Here is a 20,579-nt window from a genome sequence, read left to right as displayed (position 1 = left end):
ATGCGTCGAGAAACTTTCCCTCCCCTCACACCCACTTGCTTTAGCCACACCAGCTCATCCTCAAAGATAAAATGAACTGAGTATAAAACACATGAAAGCTTATACAATTATTTCAGAAAAACCATTTTTAAAATGATACTCACAGAAAGAAATTATCGATATATCTATTCCGTTAATCTTCCATTTTTTTAGTTATTAAATTTTAAATTGAACCCTGTTTTCCCTAATTTTTACATTAAGTTAATAGAAAATTAAAAAGGGAAGAAAAAGGAGCAAAATGCGTTTACACACCCATAAATCTAATTCCGCCACTACGTTTTTATAAAATAAAATATTGCCCAAACTTCCCACACTTCATTGCGGGTCATGTATGCTCAAGGAAACCATAAATAATCGCTCAACTGTTTGGTGTGTCTTTTGCCTCAGGGTAACTGTGATGAAAATTCTTTGTCTTCTCAATTTTAAGCTTGAAAGCGAAACACATCTGACGAATCCTCGTCTTATTTCACCTGTTTGAAATGAATATCTGCTAACCTTATCCTATGCTTTATGCCTGAATGTTTATAGATTCACGATCAATTCATTATTATTTAATTCTTTTAAAGAAGATATATTAATATCCTCAGTCTATCTAGGCCATTCTCGCGAGGGAAAACAACTCGGCGATTTATTGTCACATTTATACTTACTTTTCATGTATTCAAGAAGGTTTGAAATAGAGAAGAATTGCAAATGATGACAAGAGATGAGCATTGAATTTACTTACTCTCTCTGAGCAGTGTGCTCTTGTAGAATTTACCGAGTATCAAGCATGGACAACTTCGCATCGCATATAGAGGGTCGATTTCTAGATACTGAGCCGTCAAAGTTTGAATGCCATAGGATTTCGTCGATCGAGTTTAAAGCAGACACCTTCCTGCTGTTAAATGGGGAAAATGTTTTGAAAAGACGCTATAAAAATATGAGTCATACATTATGAATGAATGCTAAAGTTACTATGATCGTTTCCGAACCATCCCGGCAACGCGTTAAGCTGCATTTACACTGAGTAACATGTTATATAAACAAGTTACACATAACTTGTTCTAAGAAAAAGGTACAAATCCGTGTAACATGTTACATGTAACATTGTGTTAAAAAATCCGTTAAAAAAAGTTATTGGTTTCCCGCTTCGTGTGGGAAACACCAATTTTTGTTTTACAGCACAATGTTACATGTTATATGTTACACGGATATGTAACTTTTTCGCGAAATATGCCTTGTTTAACTTGTTTATTTAACATGTTACTCAGTGTAAACGCTGTTTTCGGATGGAAGGTAGGCTACCAAGTCGGAACCAGAAGAGTGTTGCGGCGGCACTGCGGCATTTTGAACAATCCCACGAGAAATTAGAGGAAATGGGGGGGTCCTGGATACTGGATCCTGGATACTGAACGCGATACTGGAGGCTTGAGGAGCTCCGTGAATCGAGAATGGCCGCCACGGTCTGCGCATGCGCGTCCACTATTCGATAGTGATTAATAGAGACAGCCGTCAATGCTACAAGCTATCACGTCGACCTCTTTTAATGTTGACTAGTATATGCTAGAATGACAATTCACGCATCGATAATAGAGGAGCATTTTTTTGGGCATATTTTGATTGCCTGAAATACAATGGTTTGAGTCAAGCTTAAATTACAATGGCATATCATTCTCTTTAAGGCTAATGTGCGCCTCATTTTTTGTAACTCGTCAGAAGTTTCAATTTTTCCTTGAATAAATTTATCTTGGAGCAGAAATACAAACGTTTATCTCCCTCCTGTTATCGGGTACACTCTTATAGAGCCCTCAGAAAGATAGGAAGAAATATTGCTGCTGTGAGATTGCGCGGCAATCGAAGAGTTCGCAGAATGTCCTGGGTGGTCACATTTTGAGTGACTGATATTAGCTGGAGACGCTGTCACCGGTGTGGTCGCACGTAACCAGTTTGCTCTTGCATCGCATGCAGGTAAGAGATAGTATTTCACAGACTTCAAACCTTGCCGCAACTGTACGCATAATACGTATAAGATGTAATTATGATGGCTGTTTCACGCAATTTCAGATTGCCAATATTTGGAAAGACCTTATTCCAAATATTTCATGTGTAAATCTAGAAGATTTAAATATGAGCAGGTTGCCTTTACATGTGTTCTAATGGTTAAATGAGAGTTCTGTGATTAATTATCCAATTCTTTATCCAAACCAAGGTGATTAAATGTGACTTTATCTTTCGCTTTTCGCATAATATTGGCTTTTCACTTAGTGCTATTTATCTTTGTGACGTAGCTAGTATTGGCTTTATCATCAGCAGTTTTTCATTTTCCTTCATTCTTTTTTTTACTATTCCACTACTCCTCTCACGACTCTCTCTCAATCTGCTATTTCACTTCTTATCTTATATTTCGGTATGATAAGTTAAAAGTTATTTAAAAGTTGAAGAAATGGATAATATTCATTCGGTATTAGGTATATGAAAATTACTTATAGTCGTCGGATATTTAAGTGGAAGAGTTAAAATACTAATTTATTTCTATCTGCCACTAAGATCTAATTTGAGGCATCAAATTAATGCCTTTCGCCGTCTAAAAATTAAGTACGGCATTTTATTTGAGTCACCAGCATAGATTATGTTGATATTAAGAATACATCTTTTAAAAATGAAAAAAGGTATGATTACTTCGGACTCGATCTCTCGCAGGACTCTCGCGAATTTACAGCGCACAGTATAGGCATACTCAAACACGGAGCCACGCTTTGTAAAGAGGTAAACGGTGAGTCCAAATATGAATCTAAAGATAGGAAAAACCTCGCCATGGAGACCGAAAGAAAACACTCCGACGGCCCAACGTCTGCGGGGACGTGAATTGCCTCAATGCATTCCATCCACTAATCTTAAATTCGATTGGGCACTTGCTCCTGGAGTTTTACTCCAGGATCGGTTGCTCAGTTGCGTCCGTGTCCGTCCTCGACGGCTCGCTGCGAAGGCAAAGGATGCAGGTTGCTTCATGTGCCAACCTTCCAAGTTTACACCGACCCGGCCCCATCAGTTAAGCGGGTCTCTTGAGTGTCTAGATATTATTGAAAACAATAGAATATTCGGGTAATACGAAAAAGGACTTGATGGAACAGTTTACCTGGCTGAAATATATTCCATATTATTCGTACATTGATATTTCGGTAAAAACGAATTATGATATCCACGGAAAGCAAAAAGAGAATTTTCTCCATTCAAAATTTTATAACGACAGCAGTGTTTAATTAAGTTCATATGCGTTAAAGTGGATAAAAAAATTATAATTGCCATTCTATGTGACTGAAAAAAACCAGGCCAGAGAGTTTCGAAACACCAACTTCGGATAGCTGCCATGGCAAATTTCCTCCGTTACCACTAAGCCATCTCACTCACCGACTCCGATTGTGATTTATTACGAGCTTTGTCATGCAAGGGAATGAACCAGTCTCCAATTGTCACTATATCAAACTGAATTTTAACATCAGTGGCATTTTTTGCTGAGATACTGCGGCGGATAATATATATATACGGTATGTTCGCTATCTCTGATAGAAAAGATTCATCGTTAATTGTTAGAATATACACTTGGACGGATAGGCCAACTTACGAGAGTATGTAAATTAAAGTCCTGGACGTGGATTTATTACATTTCATGAGCTGCACAATTTATGTGGCATTAAACATTGCACATATCCCGCATACATTTCCCTTTAATGATTTTGTTCTAAAAATATTGCGGGAGGTGGGAACGTTGTTCAAATTTCCCTCCCACAACAAGAATAGAATATTCCGAAACTCAATTTCCACACTGCGGCGAATGTGGCGCCGCTCCACTTGTTGCAATACTTTTGAATCCGACTGTAAGTTTTGTGAAGCATTAACCCAATTTTTTATCATGAAGTAAGGTTATTGGAAGATAGATCCGATTGGTTTGCTAATTATCCTGGTTTGAACAGCTAAGACAGTAAAAGTAATTCTGTTCGAAAGATGGCTATCATTAAAACAAATGCTTGCGCAATTCTAGAGAATACGATCCTAAAAATAGGCTGTAAAAATACTATGTGCCTCAATTGCTCCGGCCTGTTTGCTTTGTCTATAATATCTACTTTTAAGGGGTCGATTGAATCTATATTTTGTCTTTCTATTGTCACCCGCGTCAATCAATTTTAATCAAAAATGTTAAAAAATTAACCCAAAATAAATTCTTTAAAAACGTTTGTTTGAAATCAAAGGTTCAAGAAGTTATTTGAGCGACGAAGTATATTCAATTTTAACCAAATATTTTAGTAATATTCTTATTATTGTAATTTATTGACTGACGGCCAGAAAAACATATTATATACGGGTTTAAACATAAAAACATACGGGTTTCCGTGCTTTGGAAATTAAAATTCGAAAATCTGCATCTTTTGATTAGTCTCTTATGACGATACTTGTCCTTACATGATGAATGCACTAATCGATTCTACGGTTTATAAGTTGTTTCTAAAGTAAAAAAAAATATATATAAGAGGTTTCAAAACGTGGCAATAATGTTCAAAAAACTTGGAAACTTGGAATTAAATTAAATTCCCCTTAGCCCGTGCTCTTTGCGGGGAAGAAAAGAGGGGGATGTAGGAAGTTAGGAGTTGATTCACAAAAATTAAGCTGAGACACAATGAAACAAACAATCGCGGAAGCTTACTCACTCACCCAGCAGATATTCTCTTATGGCCGTTTTACACGGGGCACGGAATTACGCAGGTTAGAGCTGCATTAATTTCTAAAATGGCGTGGAATTGCGCGAATGCATGAACGAAATTAGAACAGGGGCTATTTTGTCGTCTCGCATCCACGCATTCTCGCATGTGTTCTAGCAATTCACCGCTTTACACGACGCAATTTTGATTGCGCCTTCGCACGTACGTCGAATTTCGCAATTCCGTGTACCGTGTAAAACGGCCTTAAGGAACTTAAATCCGGTTGGGGCTGAAGCAAAAACACCTTCAGGCTTACGAAAACTTCGCATACGCCAGTGACCCACTCACGCCAAAGAAATAGACAAAAATATTAAACTAGGAAATGCACGCTCTCGCTCATGCACCTCGCGGATTTGCTCTATGGAACGAAATTCCGCGCATGTCTCATTCTCATACACACTCAGGTTTAAGGAGCTGTCATCCTTCCAACTTCCCACACCCCCCCCCCCCCCCACTGTTTTGCCCAGCAAAGAGTACGGCCTTGGGGAATAATTCTGTTACGGTTTAATAACTATTAAACGACGGAAATCGTTCAACCACCTATATTAGGCCTAAGATATCAACACCACCCCGACCTGGTCTATTTTGTTTTTCAATTTTCACAAAAAAAGGTGTCTTGAAAACATTTAGCTAGTGCCGACAGCATATTTCGTTCATGGCAGAGATATGTTTGCTCCCCATCTTTGATTTGAATATTTGTTCTATTGATAGCTTGCTGTCTCCTTTTAGGATGGAATCGTCGGGCATTGTGACTTATCCATCAGATTCTTCGGGTGATGAGATGGAAAGGTATGTATTTAAAATTCGTGTGAATTTCGTTCTTTTATGATGTATTACATCATGCATACATGTTACGTCATTATATTGTACGTCATTCAAAGAATACGAAATGTATATAATGCTATCCTAATATATAAGTACCAGGTATTTCAACGCTTATATAAGCAATGGATAGCGGGGTTTCAACACTTTATAACATTAATTTCCCTTAGTTTAAGCTATAAACCAATTATAAATGAAACATCTTATGAAAGAGCATCTCAAACAAAGATATTTATTCGCAACAATGCACACTAGGCATGGGCATAAAATACCGGTATTCGGTAGTACCGAGTACTATTTTTTTTCTAATTCGGTAGTACCGGACAGTATTTTTTTAGCGGTACTGCCGGAGTACCGGTACTAGAAATACCGGTATTTCGACGGCGCTGCCATCTTATGTGTTATCAATCAACTACCTACCCAGCTACTTAAGCAATTGAGTGTTGATAATATACAAGAACCCTACATGCAGGGTTCTTGATAATATATCAGGCGAAGTAGGCCATTTCCAAGAAATAAACATCAATTTACAAATGGCTTTCAGCAAGAAGTGTTTATTTAATTAATGCCAAGGATATTTCTCAAGAAGTCATAACAAGAGACAAGAAAATGTAGATGCAGACTTATGCAAAAAGTGCACAACTTGTATTTAAGCACACTAAAAATAGTACCATCTGTTTATTTTAATTTAAACTGATGGTATAGGCACTAATACAGTTGATCAACGTAGGAAGAGACTGAAAAATAGCGATGCTATCATGATATAGACATTTCTATCAAGTTTAAGCTTGTTTACAATAGTCATCAACTTTTTTTTAATGTATTAACAATGTTCATCCGTTTCTCGTTTTTTTTACATACAACCAATCAATTGCACCACCAAAAGAGCGAATTAAGTTTGCTTCTTAATTATTAAGATGTGTCCTCCTTCCTTTGTTCCTTTCTTGTTTTCTCATAATTTTACGGTACTTTTACAAAACTGTAACTTCGATACGAGTGTTATCATTATTGATATAGAAGATATTTATTTACTCAAATAAGGCAAGAAAAGTCAAAGTTATCGAACTCCACGTATGTATTTCTTTCTCTGAAATAAACGGAACAGCGACCTACGCGCCAAATGCTATTCGATCGCAGTATTTTAGGCATAACTAGCACCGATTCTTGCTGTGTAAAATCATAAAATTAAATGTCTTAATATTAGAGGAGCTTTTTCTAGGTAATCTCAGACTGACAACGTAAGCTCTGTGAATAAGAAGACTTTTCATTATAAGTTCTCGGCAGATGACGTTCTAATGTTGGTCTCGACTCTCGAGTGCGAAAAAAACGCGTGGCTTTAGGAAATAATTCATCTGATAAAGTTCCCGAGAGAACTTCACACTTACGCCATACATACGCCAGGAAAACACCAAAATTTAATGATATGCACCAAAATCATTGCCTTTAAAAACTTTATTGCCATCACTCTTCTCACTGTTATAGAATCTAGCCTCCCATGTATTTTTCAGATAAATTTTCGTAAAAAAATCCAGTTAATGATTGTTTTCATTGCATTCCTTCTGTATGTTACCCCAACTTGCCGAAATACCGGACAATTAGGGTAAGACAAGCGTTAAATTTCAACATATTAACATATTTTATCAATTATGAAAGTACCGGTAAACCGGTATTTTTTCGCCGGTAGTACCGGTAGAGTACTATTATTGATTTTTAATACCCATCACAAAAATACCGGTACTTTTTCAAGTACCGCCCATGCCTAATGCACACGTGCCCCCATACTGTATGTTTCCGCCGCCATCCGCAAGAGAGCTCTAGTAGCAAAGATGGCAACAATTGACGATGGTAAATGGTGAACAGAAAGCTTTTTGTGTTTTACAGTTCGTAAAGACCAAATTCGTGGTTACTATGGAACGTATGTTCCTTATTTATTTTTGTTGTGATCCTCCAGACTATAACCACATCCGTGCCTCCACTCCCAGCTGACTTTTCTGAATTTAGAAACGAGATTGAAGTAGGTACCTGTTGCAACATTAATTCGATAGTCAAATCAACGTTTGAAGGTTTGGCAATTATAACGTTAAAAGGTCTTCACATATATTGTGCAACGAATGCCACACGCATTGAACATTTGTAGGCTTTAATGTAAAACTGTTTGAGGTGCTCATTCATTTGATGCATGATTTATGACGGTTAGTTTAGTGCAATAAATTTTAGAAAGCGGCAAAATCCCGAAATTAACATTTAAACACCCGGTTCGTCATCCTTTGAAACGTTTCTACCAAGTTACTTCACGCGTAATCCTCAGGAAGCAATTTGAACCTGAAAAACTTCTTAACCCATCAATGCCCAGAGATTATTTTTGAGTACTACAAGTAAAGTTTATCTCTCCTCAACCACAACTGTTCTCTAAAAAGAACTCGAAATGCTCTTGTTGTTTTATTTTGCTGCAATGACATTCAAAATCAGCGGCCATGACAGGTTTGTATCTTTTCCAGAAGCTAATTTCTGACGAATCAGTTTATAAGCTTTAATCGTGCATTCCGCAGTGTGTCACTTAGTATGAGTATCTACGGAGAAATCTAGAAGACTCTCTCGCTCATGTTGTTCCTATCGAATATTTTTTCAGAGTAAAAAGAAAATCATGTATCTAAATCGGTCGAGTGTGTTTTATCACAGTTTGACAGTAATGAATGAGTCCTTAAGTTGAATGCAGAGACTACCAGAAGAACAGCTCTTTGGAATCAGCACTTTGTACGAGGAAGTGTTGGCGCTTCATCGGAAAATCACTTGGCATGAATTTATATCGAATGTCGTACAGTCCGTCAAAATCAATAAGTTATTTCTGTACATTTATCATTCACTAGTGGACCACAATCAATCATAATTAAACACCTTATCTATCTCAGGAAGAAAACTTGGTCATCAAATCGTGCGGAGCCTAGGTGCGATGGACCACAGATCGTATACCACCTACATTCGAAAAATCCAGATGAGGCCAAGAGGCTGTACCAACGGCTTCTGCAGAACAGGGAGGAGAGGAGGCTGGAAAGAGAGAAGCGGATGAAGGAATGGGAAGAGGTGGAAAGAGGAATGTACGATAAAATAGAGGAAGGATGGCGAGAGAAGAGGAGGAGGCAGCATGAAGAAGAGAGGAGGGAGGCGGAGGAAAGGGAACGGAATGAGAAGGAAAGGGTGGAAAAAGAACGCAGGGATAGAATAGCAAGGATACTCAAGGAGGAAGAGGAAGCAAAGGCGTATAGGAAAAGGAAGGAAGAGATGGAGAGATGGATGGAAGAGAAGAAGAAAAGAGGAAGGGAGATGATCAGAAGTGAAGAGGAAGAAAGGAGGAGAGCTGATAAAATGGAGAAGGAGAGGAGAAGGAGAACAGAAGAAGAGGGAAAGAGGGAAATGGAGGAGGAGAAGGACATGATGGAAGAAGAGAAGAAAAATATGGTGGAAAGGAAACTCAAGGAGGAAGAGGCGAGAGCGGACAGGGAAAAGGAAGGAGAGACGGAGAGGAGGGAAGAGGAGGGCCGGAGGAGAACCGATAAAATGGAGGAGAGGAGAGGGATGAAAGATGAAGAAGGAAAGAGGGGAGCGAATAAAAGAGCGGAGGAGGAGAATAAGAAGATGAAAGAAGTAAAGAGCAATGAGGCGGAAAGGAAACCCATGGAGGAAGTGGAAGCTAAAGCGTATAGAGAAAGGAAGGAAGGGATGGAGAGAAGGGAGGAAGAGATAAAGAAAATGGAGAGGGAGGTGAAGAGGAGAGAAGAGGAAGAAAGAAGGAGAGCTGATAAAATAGAGAAGGAGAGGAGAAGAGAGGAAGAAGAGAAGAGAAAAGTGGAAGAGAGAGCGGAGGAGGAGAAAGAGAAGATGGAAGAAGAGAAGAGAAATGTGGTGAAAAGGAAACTCAAGGAGGAAGAGGATGCAAAAGGGAATAGGGAAAATAAGGAAGAGGTGAAGGGGAGGCTGGAAAGGGAGAAAACAAGGAAGGAGGTGAAGGAAAGGGAAGAAGATGATAGGAGTAGAGCTGATAAAAAGGACGAAGAGGGGCAGGCGAGGAGACGAAGGCGAGAGAAAGAGGAGAAGAAGGTAGCGGAGGAGAGAGCGAAGGAGGAGAATGGGAGAATGGAAGAAGAGAAGAGGAATAAGGCGGAAAGGAGACTCAAGGAGGAAGAGGCGAAAGCGAACAAGAAAAAGAAGGAAGAGATTGAGAGAAGGGAGGAAGAGATAGATAGAAGAGAGAGGGAAATAAAGAGGAGGGAAGAGGAGTTGGAGAAGAAGGAAAAGCAAACGGAGAGGAGGTTTAAGGAAAAGGAGGAAGAGGGAAGATTGAAGATGGAGAAGGAGTGGAAGGAGAAGGAAGAGAAGAGACTAAAAGAAGCGAAGGAAGAGGAGGAGAGGAGGGAGAAGGAGTATCGGAGGAAGAAGGAGGATTTGAGGAAGAGGGAAGAGATAATGCGAGAGGAAGGAATGGCGGAGATACAAAATGTCAAGGATAAACTGGAGGAGGAGAGAGCGAATATGGAGAAGGAAAAGGAAAAACTGAACAGAAACGTGGAACAAATGAAGCAAAAGGTGAGGCAGAAGATCGAAGATGGATTAACGAAGGAACGGTTGGGAGTTGAGGAGGTGGTGGAGGAGGTGAGGAGAAGTGTGGAGGAGGAGTTGAATGGAAAGTGGAGGAAGAGGGTGGAGGAGGTGGACTCGTGGTGGAAGACAAAGAATAGCGAATTGAAGGGTGAATGGGAGTATGAGAGAGAGAAATGGGATCGTGAGAAAGCGAGGAATGTGAAGGAGATGGATGAGATGAGATGGAAATTGGTAGAGGAGAAGAGGTTGAGGATGCATTTGGAGGAGAAAAACAGAAGGTTGAAATCGGATGCGGAATTGCAGAGGGAAGAATGGAATAGGGAAATGGAAAAGAATAGGAGGGAAAGGGAAGAAGAGAAAGAATTTAATACTTTAAAATGGACGGAAATGCTCAGTATTGAAGTAAGTAAAGCGAAGGCTGACGAGAGACAGAACTGGGAGAAAACATTGGATTTGTTGATTGTGAATGAGAGAGATTGTTCAAGAAGAGATATTGAAGCGGTAAAACGACAAATGTGCAATAAATGTGTGACTAAATTCGCGAATCAAAGAGAGTATGACAGCTTCAACATGCAATACTATTATTGATTAAAATGCTCTTAAATAGAAAAAAATGGGAAAAAATCAGTAACTGGAGATCAGGCCCTGTACAGTGCAATGACTTAGCTAACAACGTAACTAATTACATAAAAGTTAATTATTAAGACAACCTGCAATCAGTATTTGCAACAACTCACGAAATAAATTTATTTGGAATAGCTTAACTTGTAGTGAACTCGATGAACTACTACTACCTATTTCGTCAATCTCAACACAAATACAACACAACAATTTTGAAATGCATTTAAGATTTAATGCATGCACTACTTGAGGTAGTTTTTATATCTCCAGATCACCAAAAATATCCTCATATCCAATGGTTGAAATGAAGAGACAAAGGAGCTTATCTTAACTTATGAGAATCCTAAGTGGAGTTTCGCCGTTTTAAATTGTTGTGAACCAACGAACAATTTGGTACAGTTTTCGTCTCCTTAGCTAAGCCTGGATCAATGAAAATAAGTTGCTCTGAACGATTTTATTTATTTAACCACGCATTAAACCCTAGGAATAAAGACGCACTTATAGTGGTGAAAGCATATAAATAATTTTACGAAATTATATTGTTAAAAAAAAGTGGCAGTGTGCCCGATGTAACCCATGGACATTTAATTTAAAAGGAGATGATTGCTGGTGAAAAGAATGAAGACCATTATGAATGGTTCAGAGACACTACCGGATTTTGTACTTGTCATGGTTAATGTTAAGTAATTAAGTATTGGTTGTGTATGGAATAGAAATGTACTTGCCAAAGAAAATCTAAAAACAATAAACAATCAAAAATGTTACTGAGAAAAATTTATTCTACTTTATCGTGAACGGATATCCATCTCCCAGTATTCGGTCAGGAATTTGGGCAGTTGCATAGCGTAGCCCGTTCCAGTGGAACAATCCGTTGGTACCGTGCCAGGGGATTTTGAGCAATAGCTTTCAATGCCACGGTTAATAATTAACACTTTAACATATCGTGGCTATATTAACAGCTTCAAAATCGAAAAAAATGTCTACGTTTATTTTTTCACGAAAATATGCTGTGAAGTACTTTGACTTACATATTTACATGCATTTACATGCGTTTGTGTTCTAAAAATGCGATTAGATACAAGGTTGATTGGTGATCTTATTGAAGTTTCAAGTATTGAATCCATCTTCTTTCAAGGCTGTATTAGATTTCTGTTTTAACGTTTAATTATGCCCACATGCTTATAAAATTTCGATTGATGCAGTCGTTATATGCGCGCTGGAAAACAAACCTCTTTAACACGACAACCGCATATTTTAGAGAGATATGTGGGTGGCAATCACCGTATTAACGTTGGTAAGCTCCTCAACCCTCTTTTTTCACCTCAAATATGAAGTGTTTCACTAAGGCCAATGAAAAAAATGTCGCATTTTTCGTAATTATGTGTTTTAATTTAATGTTCAGCAATGCATGTTTCTTCTTTGCCGAGATAAAGAACCAATTGTTACAACTATTGCGTTGCATTGTTCTTTTGGGGATCAAAAACTATAACGAAGCATATGCAAAAAAAAATAGTATTAGCTGAACCTCTAACCTGTTTTTCGCTATTATAAGCACAAAAAAATGAGCAATTTCTAATGATTGATGAACAGAGAGAGAGTGAATGTGAACATTGACAATGCATACTCAGCGTGGTAAAACGCGTTTTGCAAGTTCATGCAACTCCATTTTTTCGTGGAAATTTCATAGTATAAGTCGCCGTGGCTCTCTCGTCGCCGTCGTCCGCGGGAAAAGGATAAGAAAAGTCGCGGAGAAAAAGGGATGAAATCATGTCGGAAACAATCATGCTTTGTTGACTCACGTCATTCACCTACCCAAGCCGACTGACTACCGCCGCGTAGTCCCCATCTCGTCGGTACATCATCTTCCTGTTATCTACATTTACGTACTACGCAGGAAGCCGCTTGAAAAGGCGTGTGTCGGTGGGTGTTAAAAAATATGTTTAGGTTTGCTAGCTTGTCTTCGGTTTTAAGGTCGAAAAAACCTATTGGTTTACAGCATCTATGGTATTATTCCGTTTTTTAATTTTTGTGCTGGAAAAATTATAGCGAAAGACCAAACCATGACTTCACTGTTTGGTGTCACTAGAACGAGAGACCCGAACGAAAAGAAACAACTCGGTGATGAAACTGTCTCGAGAACGATAATGTGGAACTGATTCGTTTGGACAGCATCAATATTGTACATCAATTAACCCTCATATGGATTCTCTGCGCCTTAGCGGCGCTCGTGGTTTTAAAAGTGGTGTAAAAATTTTCCATTCCAATGGATCATTCTGAAATTTTCAGTAGTCTACTTTTTCTGCCTTCTTCGTCTACGTATAAAATTTTGTTAGCATAGTGTCGATAGTTTACATTTTATTGGCCTCTAATGGAAAAAGTTACGTCGTTGGATTTTCGGCGCCGCTGCGGCGCTCAGTATTTCCTCGTCGCTACGTCATTGACTGCACTCCCAATGTTAATGTCAAATCATTTATGTTTCGTATGAAATGCTATAATATATTTATTATCATATTATTTATATTTTTAAACATTATAAACAAAATGAAATTGTTAAACAAAAGGAAAATTTTACCATACCTATTTTGCTTTCTATTACAGCTAAAAATCAAAATATTTGCCTCAATATGATGTTCATTGACAAAACTTCATCTTTTTACAAAATTATTCATAAAAACTTATGGCTAGTCAAAGTTGTTTTCTCATGGGCCGCCGACTTAGTTTTGCTTGGACCGAGAATTTCCTCATCGTTACGTCAGGGTCTGCACTTTCAACGCTAATGTCAAAGCAATAATGTTTCATATGAAATGCTATAATCTATTTTAATCCTATTATTTAATTTTTAACTTATAAACCAAGTGAAATTGTTTAACAAAAGGAAAATATTACAATACCAATTGTGCTTTCTCTTTTAGCTAAGAATCATTACGTTTGCTTCGTTATAATGTTCATTGACAAAACTTCATCTTTTTGCGAGAATTATTCATAGAAACTCATGGCTATTCAAAGTTGTTTTTCCATGGCTTCCGACTTAGTTTTGCTTGGGCACCTTCTCCGCTCCGCTTCCACGTTACTGCCGTGGTGATAGTCAGCTTTGGGTAAATACTAGAGTGACTCTGTTTAGAATTACTCCAAGCAGCAATTCTAAGAAAAATTTAACACAATGCATTATCCGAATTCGTAGAATAATGCTTCCTCACCGTTGTGTGAATATTTCTCGCTGAATGAGTAACTGTAACTTACCAAGAGATTCAGAAGTTTCACCGAATACCGTGAAGAACACATCGCACAGTTATTGTTATATGTCTTGTACTTTTCATTCGAAAAAAATCCCTTTGCGGCTACGATAGTCTATACAAAATTGCTGGCGTTTATATAGCTACTGATGACGTGACAGTTTACCATTGAGGTGAAATCAAGATAACTACCCAACTAATTTCGTGATAGAAAATAATTTCTCTTTCCTGACGATGAGTTTAGACTTTACATGGTAAAAATCGTTTCATTATGAATAGATGAAAAGACAATTTACCATGAGGTGAAAATTTGTAAACATATATCTCGTTTCTATGTGTACTGAAATGTACAGATATTTTATGCATTGGGGGTGTTACTAACGTAAAGGGATGAGTGAGAAGGAGAAAGGAGAAGGAATGCCAGGAGGTTGTTTTGAGGTGAAGGAGCGGTAGTTTGTAGACTGCCAAGGATCGGGGAATACCCAGATCGTTAGGACAGGTAGGAGTAGAAAATCCTTATCGCAAAAAAGGTTGGGAGTGCAAGGAGGCAATTAGATACAAAAGCCTGCTTTTTCTTCATCCTTCTAACGCTGCATGAAGGACAGGGAACAAAAGCCTTGTCAAAACGCCCCGCGGTGGCCCTCCCTTCATTCCAAGAAGGTCCAGCTCGGTGGGTCATTAGGGTAGTGAGAAGTTCAATCAAGTTTTGTGGGAGGGGGTAAGAAGGTGGTGAATGACGAATAAGGGAGCTTAGTGGGAAAGTATGGAGAGTCTCAATGTTTGGGTCAGTGAAACGCTAAGAAAGGAAACGGAAAGAAAATGTAAGGGAAGTCCTTCCAAAGTGAGGGTATTTTTGTCACCCCAGAGCATATTATCATCAGTTTCTCACGCAGATTTGGACGAAAAAAAGGCAGCTGCTTATTCTCCTCTACCACCAATAACACATACTTCTAAGAATTTATTTTTTTTTGGACTTCCCACCAATCCAGGAGTAAAACCTAATCTGATGCACTCCCACGCAAAACTTTTTTACCCGTCCATATCTAAGGAAACCTTTCGCTTGGGCTACACGTCCCCAGTGGGGGAATGGGGCTCCGTGGTAGGAAAAGAGTACCGTCTCTTCTAGCTCCATCTCCAAAGAAGCGTTGAGTTCTTTGACACGCCGCTTATCATCCCATATTATTTATATTTCAAAAGCCATAAGACGTGATTTTTTTAATTTCAGGACATAAGCTCCCAGAATATTCGTAAGATTTGTCTTGATCGCCAGAATCTTGTAAAAATCACGAAAGTTACACTCGTCTCTTCACACTTAACCTACATCTGTTCCATTATTAACGTTTAATAACTTATCCTTCTATATACACTGCAAAGATATAACATATGGGTGGACGCGTTGAAGCAAAATTATGTCATATGGGCATAAACGAATTTTATTTGGTCATCATTTTTAGCATTTAGATACATAAAATTATAAACAATATAAACATTAAAAAGCGGAGTTTACCGAGCTCTGCATATCAGAAAAATATTTCAAACAACAATTACTCACGAAATTAAAACTTTCACTCAAAAATAACATACAAAGGGAACTGAAATAAAGAGCATTACGGCAAGAAATGGAAAAGAATGCAGCGTTCAATTTTTTTGTTATTACTTCAACAATAAGGGTTTAAATCTAGCAAAACACGGTAAGAAATAAAGATAATAGATGTATTTACCATTATCAATCAAAAAACTTGTAAATTCAGGCTAACTTTGAAAGATAATAGCAAAAAATGACGCGGCGCCGCTGCGGCGCCGAGAATCCAACGACGTAACTAATTTTGTAAATCCATATGAGGGTTAAAAAACAAGTGCATATTCCATTAGGTTTCTCATTTTTTATTAATAACTCCAGTTTAGAGGACTTTTGTACGTTAATTACAACTACACTGGTGCAATGACGCATACATTTTACGGAATGAGAGAAGAATACCAGGTGATGAGATTTTATTATTCCAGGGAGGAGACAAGGATGCCGAGTGTGAATCAGCCTCCTGGTGAGCCACAATTCATATACCACTTGCACTCTAAAAATAAAGAGGAAGCAAAGAGGATGTACCAACAGGTGCTGATGAACAAGGAGGCGAGGAGGCTAGAAAGAGAGGAAAGAGAGAAGGAGATGAAGGAGAGGGAAGAGGAGGCAAAGAGGATGGATGAGAAAATGAAGAAAGAGAGGCAGGAGAGGAGAAGGAGAAGAGAGGAAGAGGAGAAGAGGGAAGCGGAGAAGAGGGCGAAAGAGGAGAAGGAGAGGATGGAAGAAGAGAAGAGGAATAAGGCGGAAAGGAGACTCAAGGAGGAAGAGGCGAAAGCGAACAAGAAAAAGAAGGAAGAGATTGAGAGAAGGGAGGAAGAGATAGATAGAAGAGAGAGGGAGATAAAGAGGAGGGAAGAGGAGTTGGAGAAGAAGGAAAAGCAAACGGAGAAGAGGTTAAAGGAAAAGGAGGAAGAGGGAAGGTTGAAGATGGAGAGGGAGTGGAAGGAGAAGGAAGAGAAGAGACTAAAAGAAGCGAATGAAGAGGAGGAGAGGAGGGAGAAAGAGTATCGGAAGAAGAAGGAGGATTTGAGGAAGAGGGAAGAGAAAATGCGAGAGGAAGGAATGGCGGAGATACAAAATGTCACGGAAAAGCTGGATGAGGAGAGAGCGAATATGGAGAGAGAAAAGGAAGGCTTGGAAAAAGACAAGGAATATTGGAAGCAAACCGTGAGGCAGGCGATCGAAGATGGATTGAGGAAGGAACGGATGATAGTGGAGGAGGAGGTGAGGAGAAGTGTGGAGGGGGAGTTGAATGGAAAGTGGAAGAAGAGGGTGGAGGAGGTGGACTCGTGGTGGAAGACTCAGAATAGCGAATTGAAGGGTGAATGGGAGAATGAGAAAATAGAATGGGAACTTGAGAAGGCGAGGATTGTGAAGGATATGGAGGAGATGAGATGGAAATTGGTGGAGGTAGAGAGTTTGAGCATGCAGTTGGAGGAGAAAAACAGACGTTTGAAATCGGATGCGGAATTGCAGAGGGAAGAATGGAAAAGGGAAACGGAAAAGAACAGAAGAGATTGGATGGAAGAGAAAAATAATATGACGAGGAAATTGGAAGGAAAATTGAAGAAAGACGTGGGTGAGGTGAAGGAGGCCGGGAGAATGGAAATGGAGGAGACAATGAATATTCTGCTTCAGAACTACGAAAGAGAAATAAAGACATTAAAAGAAGACGTTGAAATGAAAGAAAAAGGGTTATATGAGTTGCAACGAAAGCTCGATGCTATATCTTCAAAGTATGAGAATGAACAATATGAATTGACTAATAAGTATCAAAATGAAATGGTTAAGTTAAAAAACCAAAATAATGACACTAAAAAGGTTTTCAATTCCAAGATAAATGAGCTTGACGTTAAGGAGAAAGAGTTGGGCAAGCAATTGAAGGAGTTGAATGAACTTCAACTTTGGACAGTTAACGAAGTAAGGCGTTTGGCGGGAGATCGGACGGAGTATTATTCACAATTGGCTAGTCAACAGCGGGCCAAACATTTAGATGCTCTTGATACAAGAGTTGTGTCTCATTCCCACCATGTGAGACAAGGAATGTCTGGTGACACTCGTGACTACTGTAATGCTAGACAAAAAGCGGTTGAAAGAAAGGAGGAGTTTATTGGAGAATTGGAGAGAAAGTGGATTGAATACGCTAACCAAATGATTGGGAAGTTGGGGGATTTCGAAAAAAGCAGAACAAATGCAGGAAGAAGTAATGGTAATTTTTTTACAAATGCAATTTCGAAAACAGCTTCATATCTTTCATCCGTGACTGGGGATGCGAGTGCAGAAGGGTCGGTGGAAGAGCATGAGGATTTTACTAATCCTAGGGAAGTCCATGATGCGTTAAACCGAAATGGCGTGAAAGTGCTCTCTTTTTCAAATGGCGGAGGACAAGATTGTGAGAAATACCAAATGCATGACCTCAGTAACTACGGGTCACAGCTTCATGGATCAAATTATGATCCGCTTGCAGGTATCACGTGCTCCATTAGTGGACAGAATGAAGAAGTGTTGAACACTGATCAAGATGTTGACATGAATGTTGGCTGCGGAGACCTGTGTCGAGACGTGGTGAAGAAAGGAGTGAAGTCAACCAATCACGGTGAAGACTTTGAGGTGGCGATTGGGGGCAGAACTTGCGAACCAGCCTCGGTGAATGGTAAGAATTCTCATGTCGGAAATGACAGTGATTCCTTCCAGGATTGGCTTGTGGTGACAAAACGGGAATACGATGATAAGTTAAATGAAAGCATATCAAAAATTAAAGAGGAATGTGACCAGAAGATGATGGAAATGCAAAAGCAAATTGAGGAGTTGCGAAAGGAAATGGAAGTGATGAGGGAAACGAATCGCCAATACCAACTGCAATCAAATGATCAAAGCAGTGAGGTGTTGTCTAGCAATGAGGGAAACGTATTCAGGGAAGGAGGGGAGGAGTTGGGTGGAGACGAGTTGAAAGACAGAAAGAATAGATGAACTGAAAAAAGTTGTGAGAAAAAGAGAGAGCACAAATTAGACTTAGCTTGTAAATGTAACGATAATGATATGATTTACATTGAATTTATTGTGTCCATGAAATGCGACGTTTATCCAGAAATAATCGTGGAAAAGAAATTCTGAGCAATTATCAGTGAAGAATACGGTGCACGTGTGAAATAATAATGATGTGATGTTAACGAAGACGGTAGAACGTAACATGCTGCCACACGGAAGGCATTGTATTATCTACATCATTTTCAACAGATGTAACTAAGCCGAACCTAAATACTATTAGGTGGGAATGAAAAGGTCATCGAAGGCATGGAAAGATAATAGTTTGAATAACAGAATGAACATGACAATGTTACAATAAAAATGAACCTTCAAATGAGTCGGGTTTTTACGTACAAGTGTGCGGGAAGGCCTAAATAGTACTTGAGCGGGTGAAAACGATTTAAAGACTGAAAAAATTGGAAATTCGGGATGAGCCAGGATGCTAAGAATATCTGCAAATGAGGCATTACTATCAATTGACCACGAACCGCAGCTTACTCAAGACTTAATCAGCAACATTTAGCATTAAGTTCTGTGTACATCAATTTAACCTGCAGTAACATTTTAAAATTTCTGCATATTCTGACCATATTAATAAATATATTAATGATTTTATTATTTTGTAAAAGAAGGTTTATTTTCCTATTATGATACGTATGCGTCAGCTTGTGACTTATTTTCAGATCCTATTATGCGCAGTAGAATAAAAAAACATGCCTGTGTAGCCTAAACATTCTTTGCTTAGTCTTTTGTGAAATAGAAGTATGTGTTAAATAATTTTTCTTCTCTATTTTTCGAGAAATATTTCGGAATAATTTTTCTTAGATTTAATCAATCTGTAAATTTTGATTCATGAACAACAAAAATGTCATCTCCTTATAACTTTTGGATGCAAAAACTCTTCATTTTAACGTAAATTAACCTGGAAGTAAATAACCTAGAGCTTCAAATAATTTTCTAGCGGTTTGACATAGATGACTAAAATGGTGTTTCCACAGATATATGGGTCACTCTCCAATAATCGTACAAAATTATGTCCACGGACTGCCATACAAAACCAATTTTATTTAAAAAAATAAACTGGTTAATTATTTCAGGTTCCCTTTACTTACTATTTGATACTTATTACTTTTAGTGACATATTAGGAGGGAATAAAATTATATGTCCCAAATTTCATGTCCACAGGCTATATTTGGTCATGTCCCTTGACAGTCCCACATAGATTTTAAAAGAGATGTTTTTTATTGTATTCACAACCTTTACTGAATAATTTTTTATAAAATCTATCATTAAACAAGCTACATCAATAAAAATAATTCAATATTGCCTTCTGGGGTTCTTTTATTTCATAATATTTACTATCAAAGAAACATATGATCTACCCAAAAAAAGTAGTATACGTGGACACAATGGTAAAAGGAGGAATAATTCATAGGACATGGTGGCAGCCCTGAACAGCCAGTGTGTAAAGAAGGAGATTGACTGCCATTAAGTTTATATTTGGTTTAGTGAATTTATTAATTCTGAATAAAAATGTTTAATCTAGTTTGTTGATAGAGGAAATAATAAGAGGTAACTATGCATGTTTTATGAAATACAATTGAGATTTCATTTACGGATATAAAATACAAATTCATTGAGTTAAGGACAGTGTGCTAACATATTGCCTGTCCCAACCATAACTTCATTTGGTGAAAATCTCCATATCCGAGGACATCATGGCGTGGACATGTGAACTTCATGTCCGTGATCCCTGCAGTCCATTGACATGACAAATGGTAACGGACATGATAATCCAATATGACTAGTTACATAATGTCGAATGGTAAAATTTAAAAAAATTATCACGTGAGCCAACACTTAATATTCCTCTTCTGTCCTCTCCTTGGACGGTACAAACACAGAATTCAACAATACATGCAGCT

At 38.3% G+C, this 20,579-nt stretch overlaps 1 protein-coding gene across 1 annotated transcript; it reads left to right on the top strand.

The window, feature by feature from the left end:
* The first annotated feature begins 1,837 nt into the window (after positions 1 to 1,837).
* LOC124157459 (golgin subfamily A member 6-like protein 22) lies at positions 1,838 to 19,787 on the top strand. Its single transcript, XM_046532174.1, has 3 exons — positions 1,838 to 1,989; positions 5,505 to 5,564; positions 16,052 to 19,787. The coding sequence occupies exons 2-3, from the start codon at positions 5,506 to 5,508 to the stop codon at positions 18,594 to 18,596; spliced, it is 2,604 nt and encodes an 867-aa protein (XP_046388130.1). The 5' UTR covers positions 1,838 to 1,989; position 5,505; the 3' UTR covers positions 18,597 to 19,787.
* The last annotated feature ends 792 nt before the right edge of the window (positions 19,788 to 20,579 follow it).

The sequence above is a fragment of the Ischnura elegans genome, chromosome 4 (genome assembly GCF_921293095.1).
Source record: "Ischnura elegans chromosome 4, ioIscEleg1.1, whole genome shotgun sequence".
Taxonomy (NCBI): Eukaryota; Metazoa; Arthropoda; class Insecta; order Odonata; family Coenagrionidae; genus Ischnura; species Ischnura elegans.
The sequence above is the reverse complement of the archived record's forward strand: the minus strand, read 5'-3'. Positions and strand labels throughout refer to the sequence as shown.

Excerpts from the sequence above, each read along its gene's own strand:
- LOC124157459 (XM_046532174.1), top strand. The coding sequence starts at position 5,506 with ATGGAATCGTCGGGCATTGTGACTTATCCATCAGATTCTTCGGGTGAT. Across the intron at positions 5,565-16,051 it reads TCGGGTGATGAGATGGAAAG|GGAGGAGACAAGGATGCCGA; the intron begins GTATGTATTTAA and ends TTATTATTCCAG.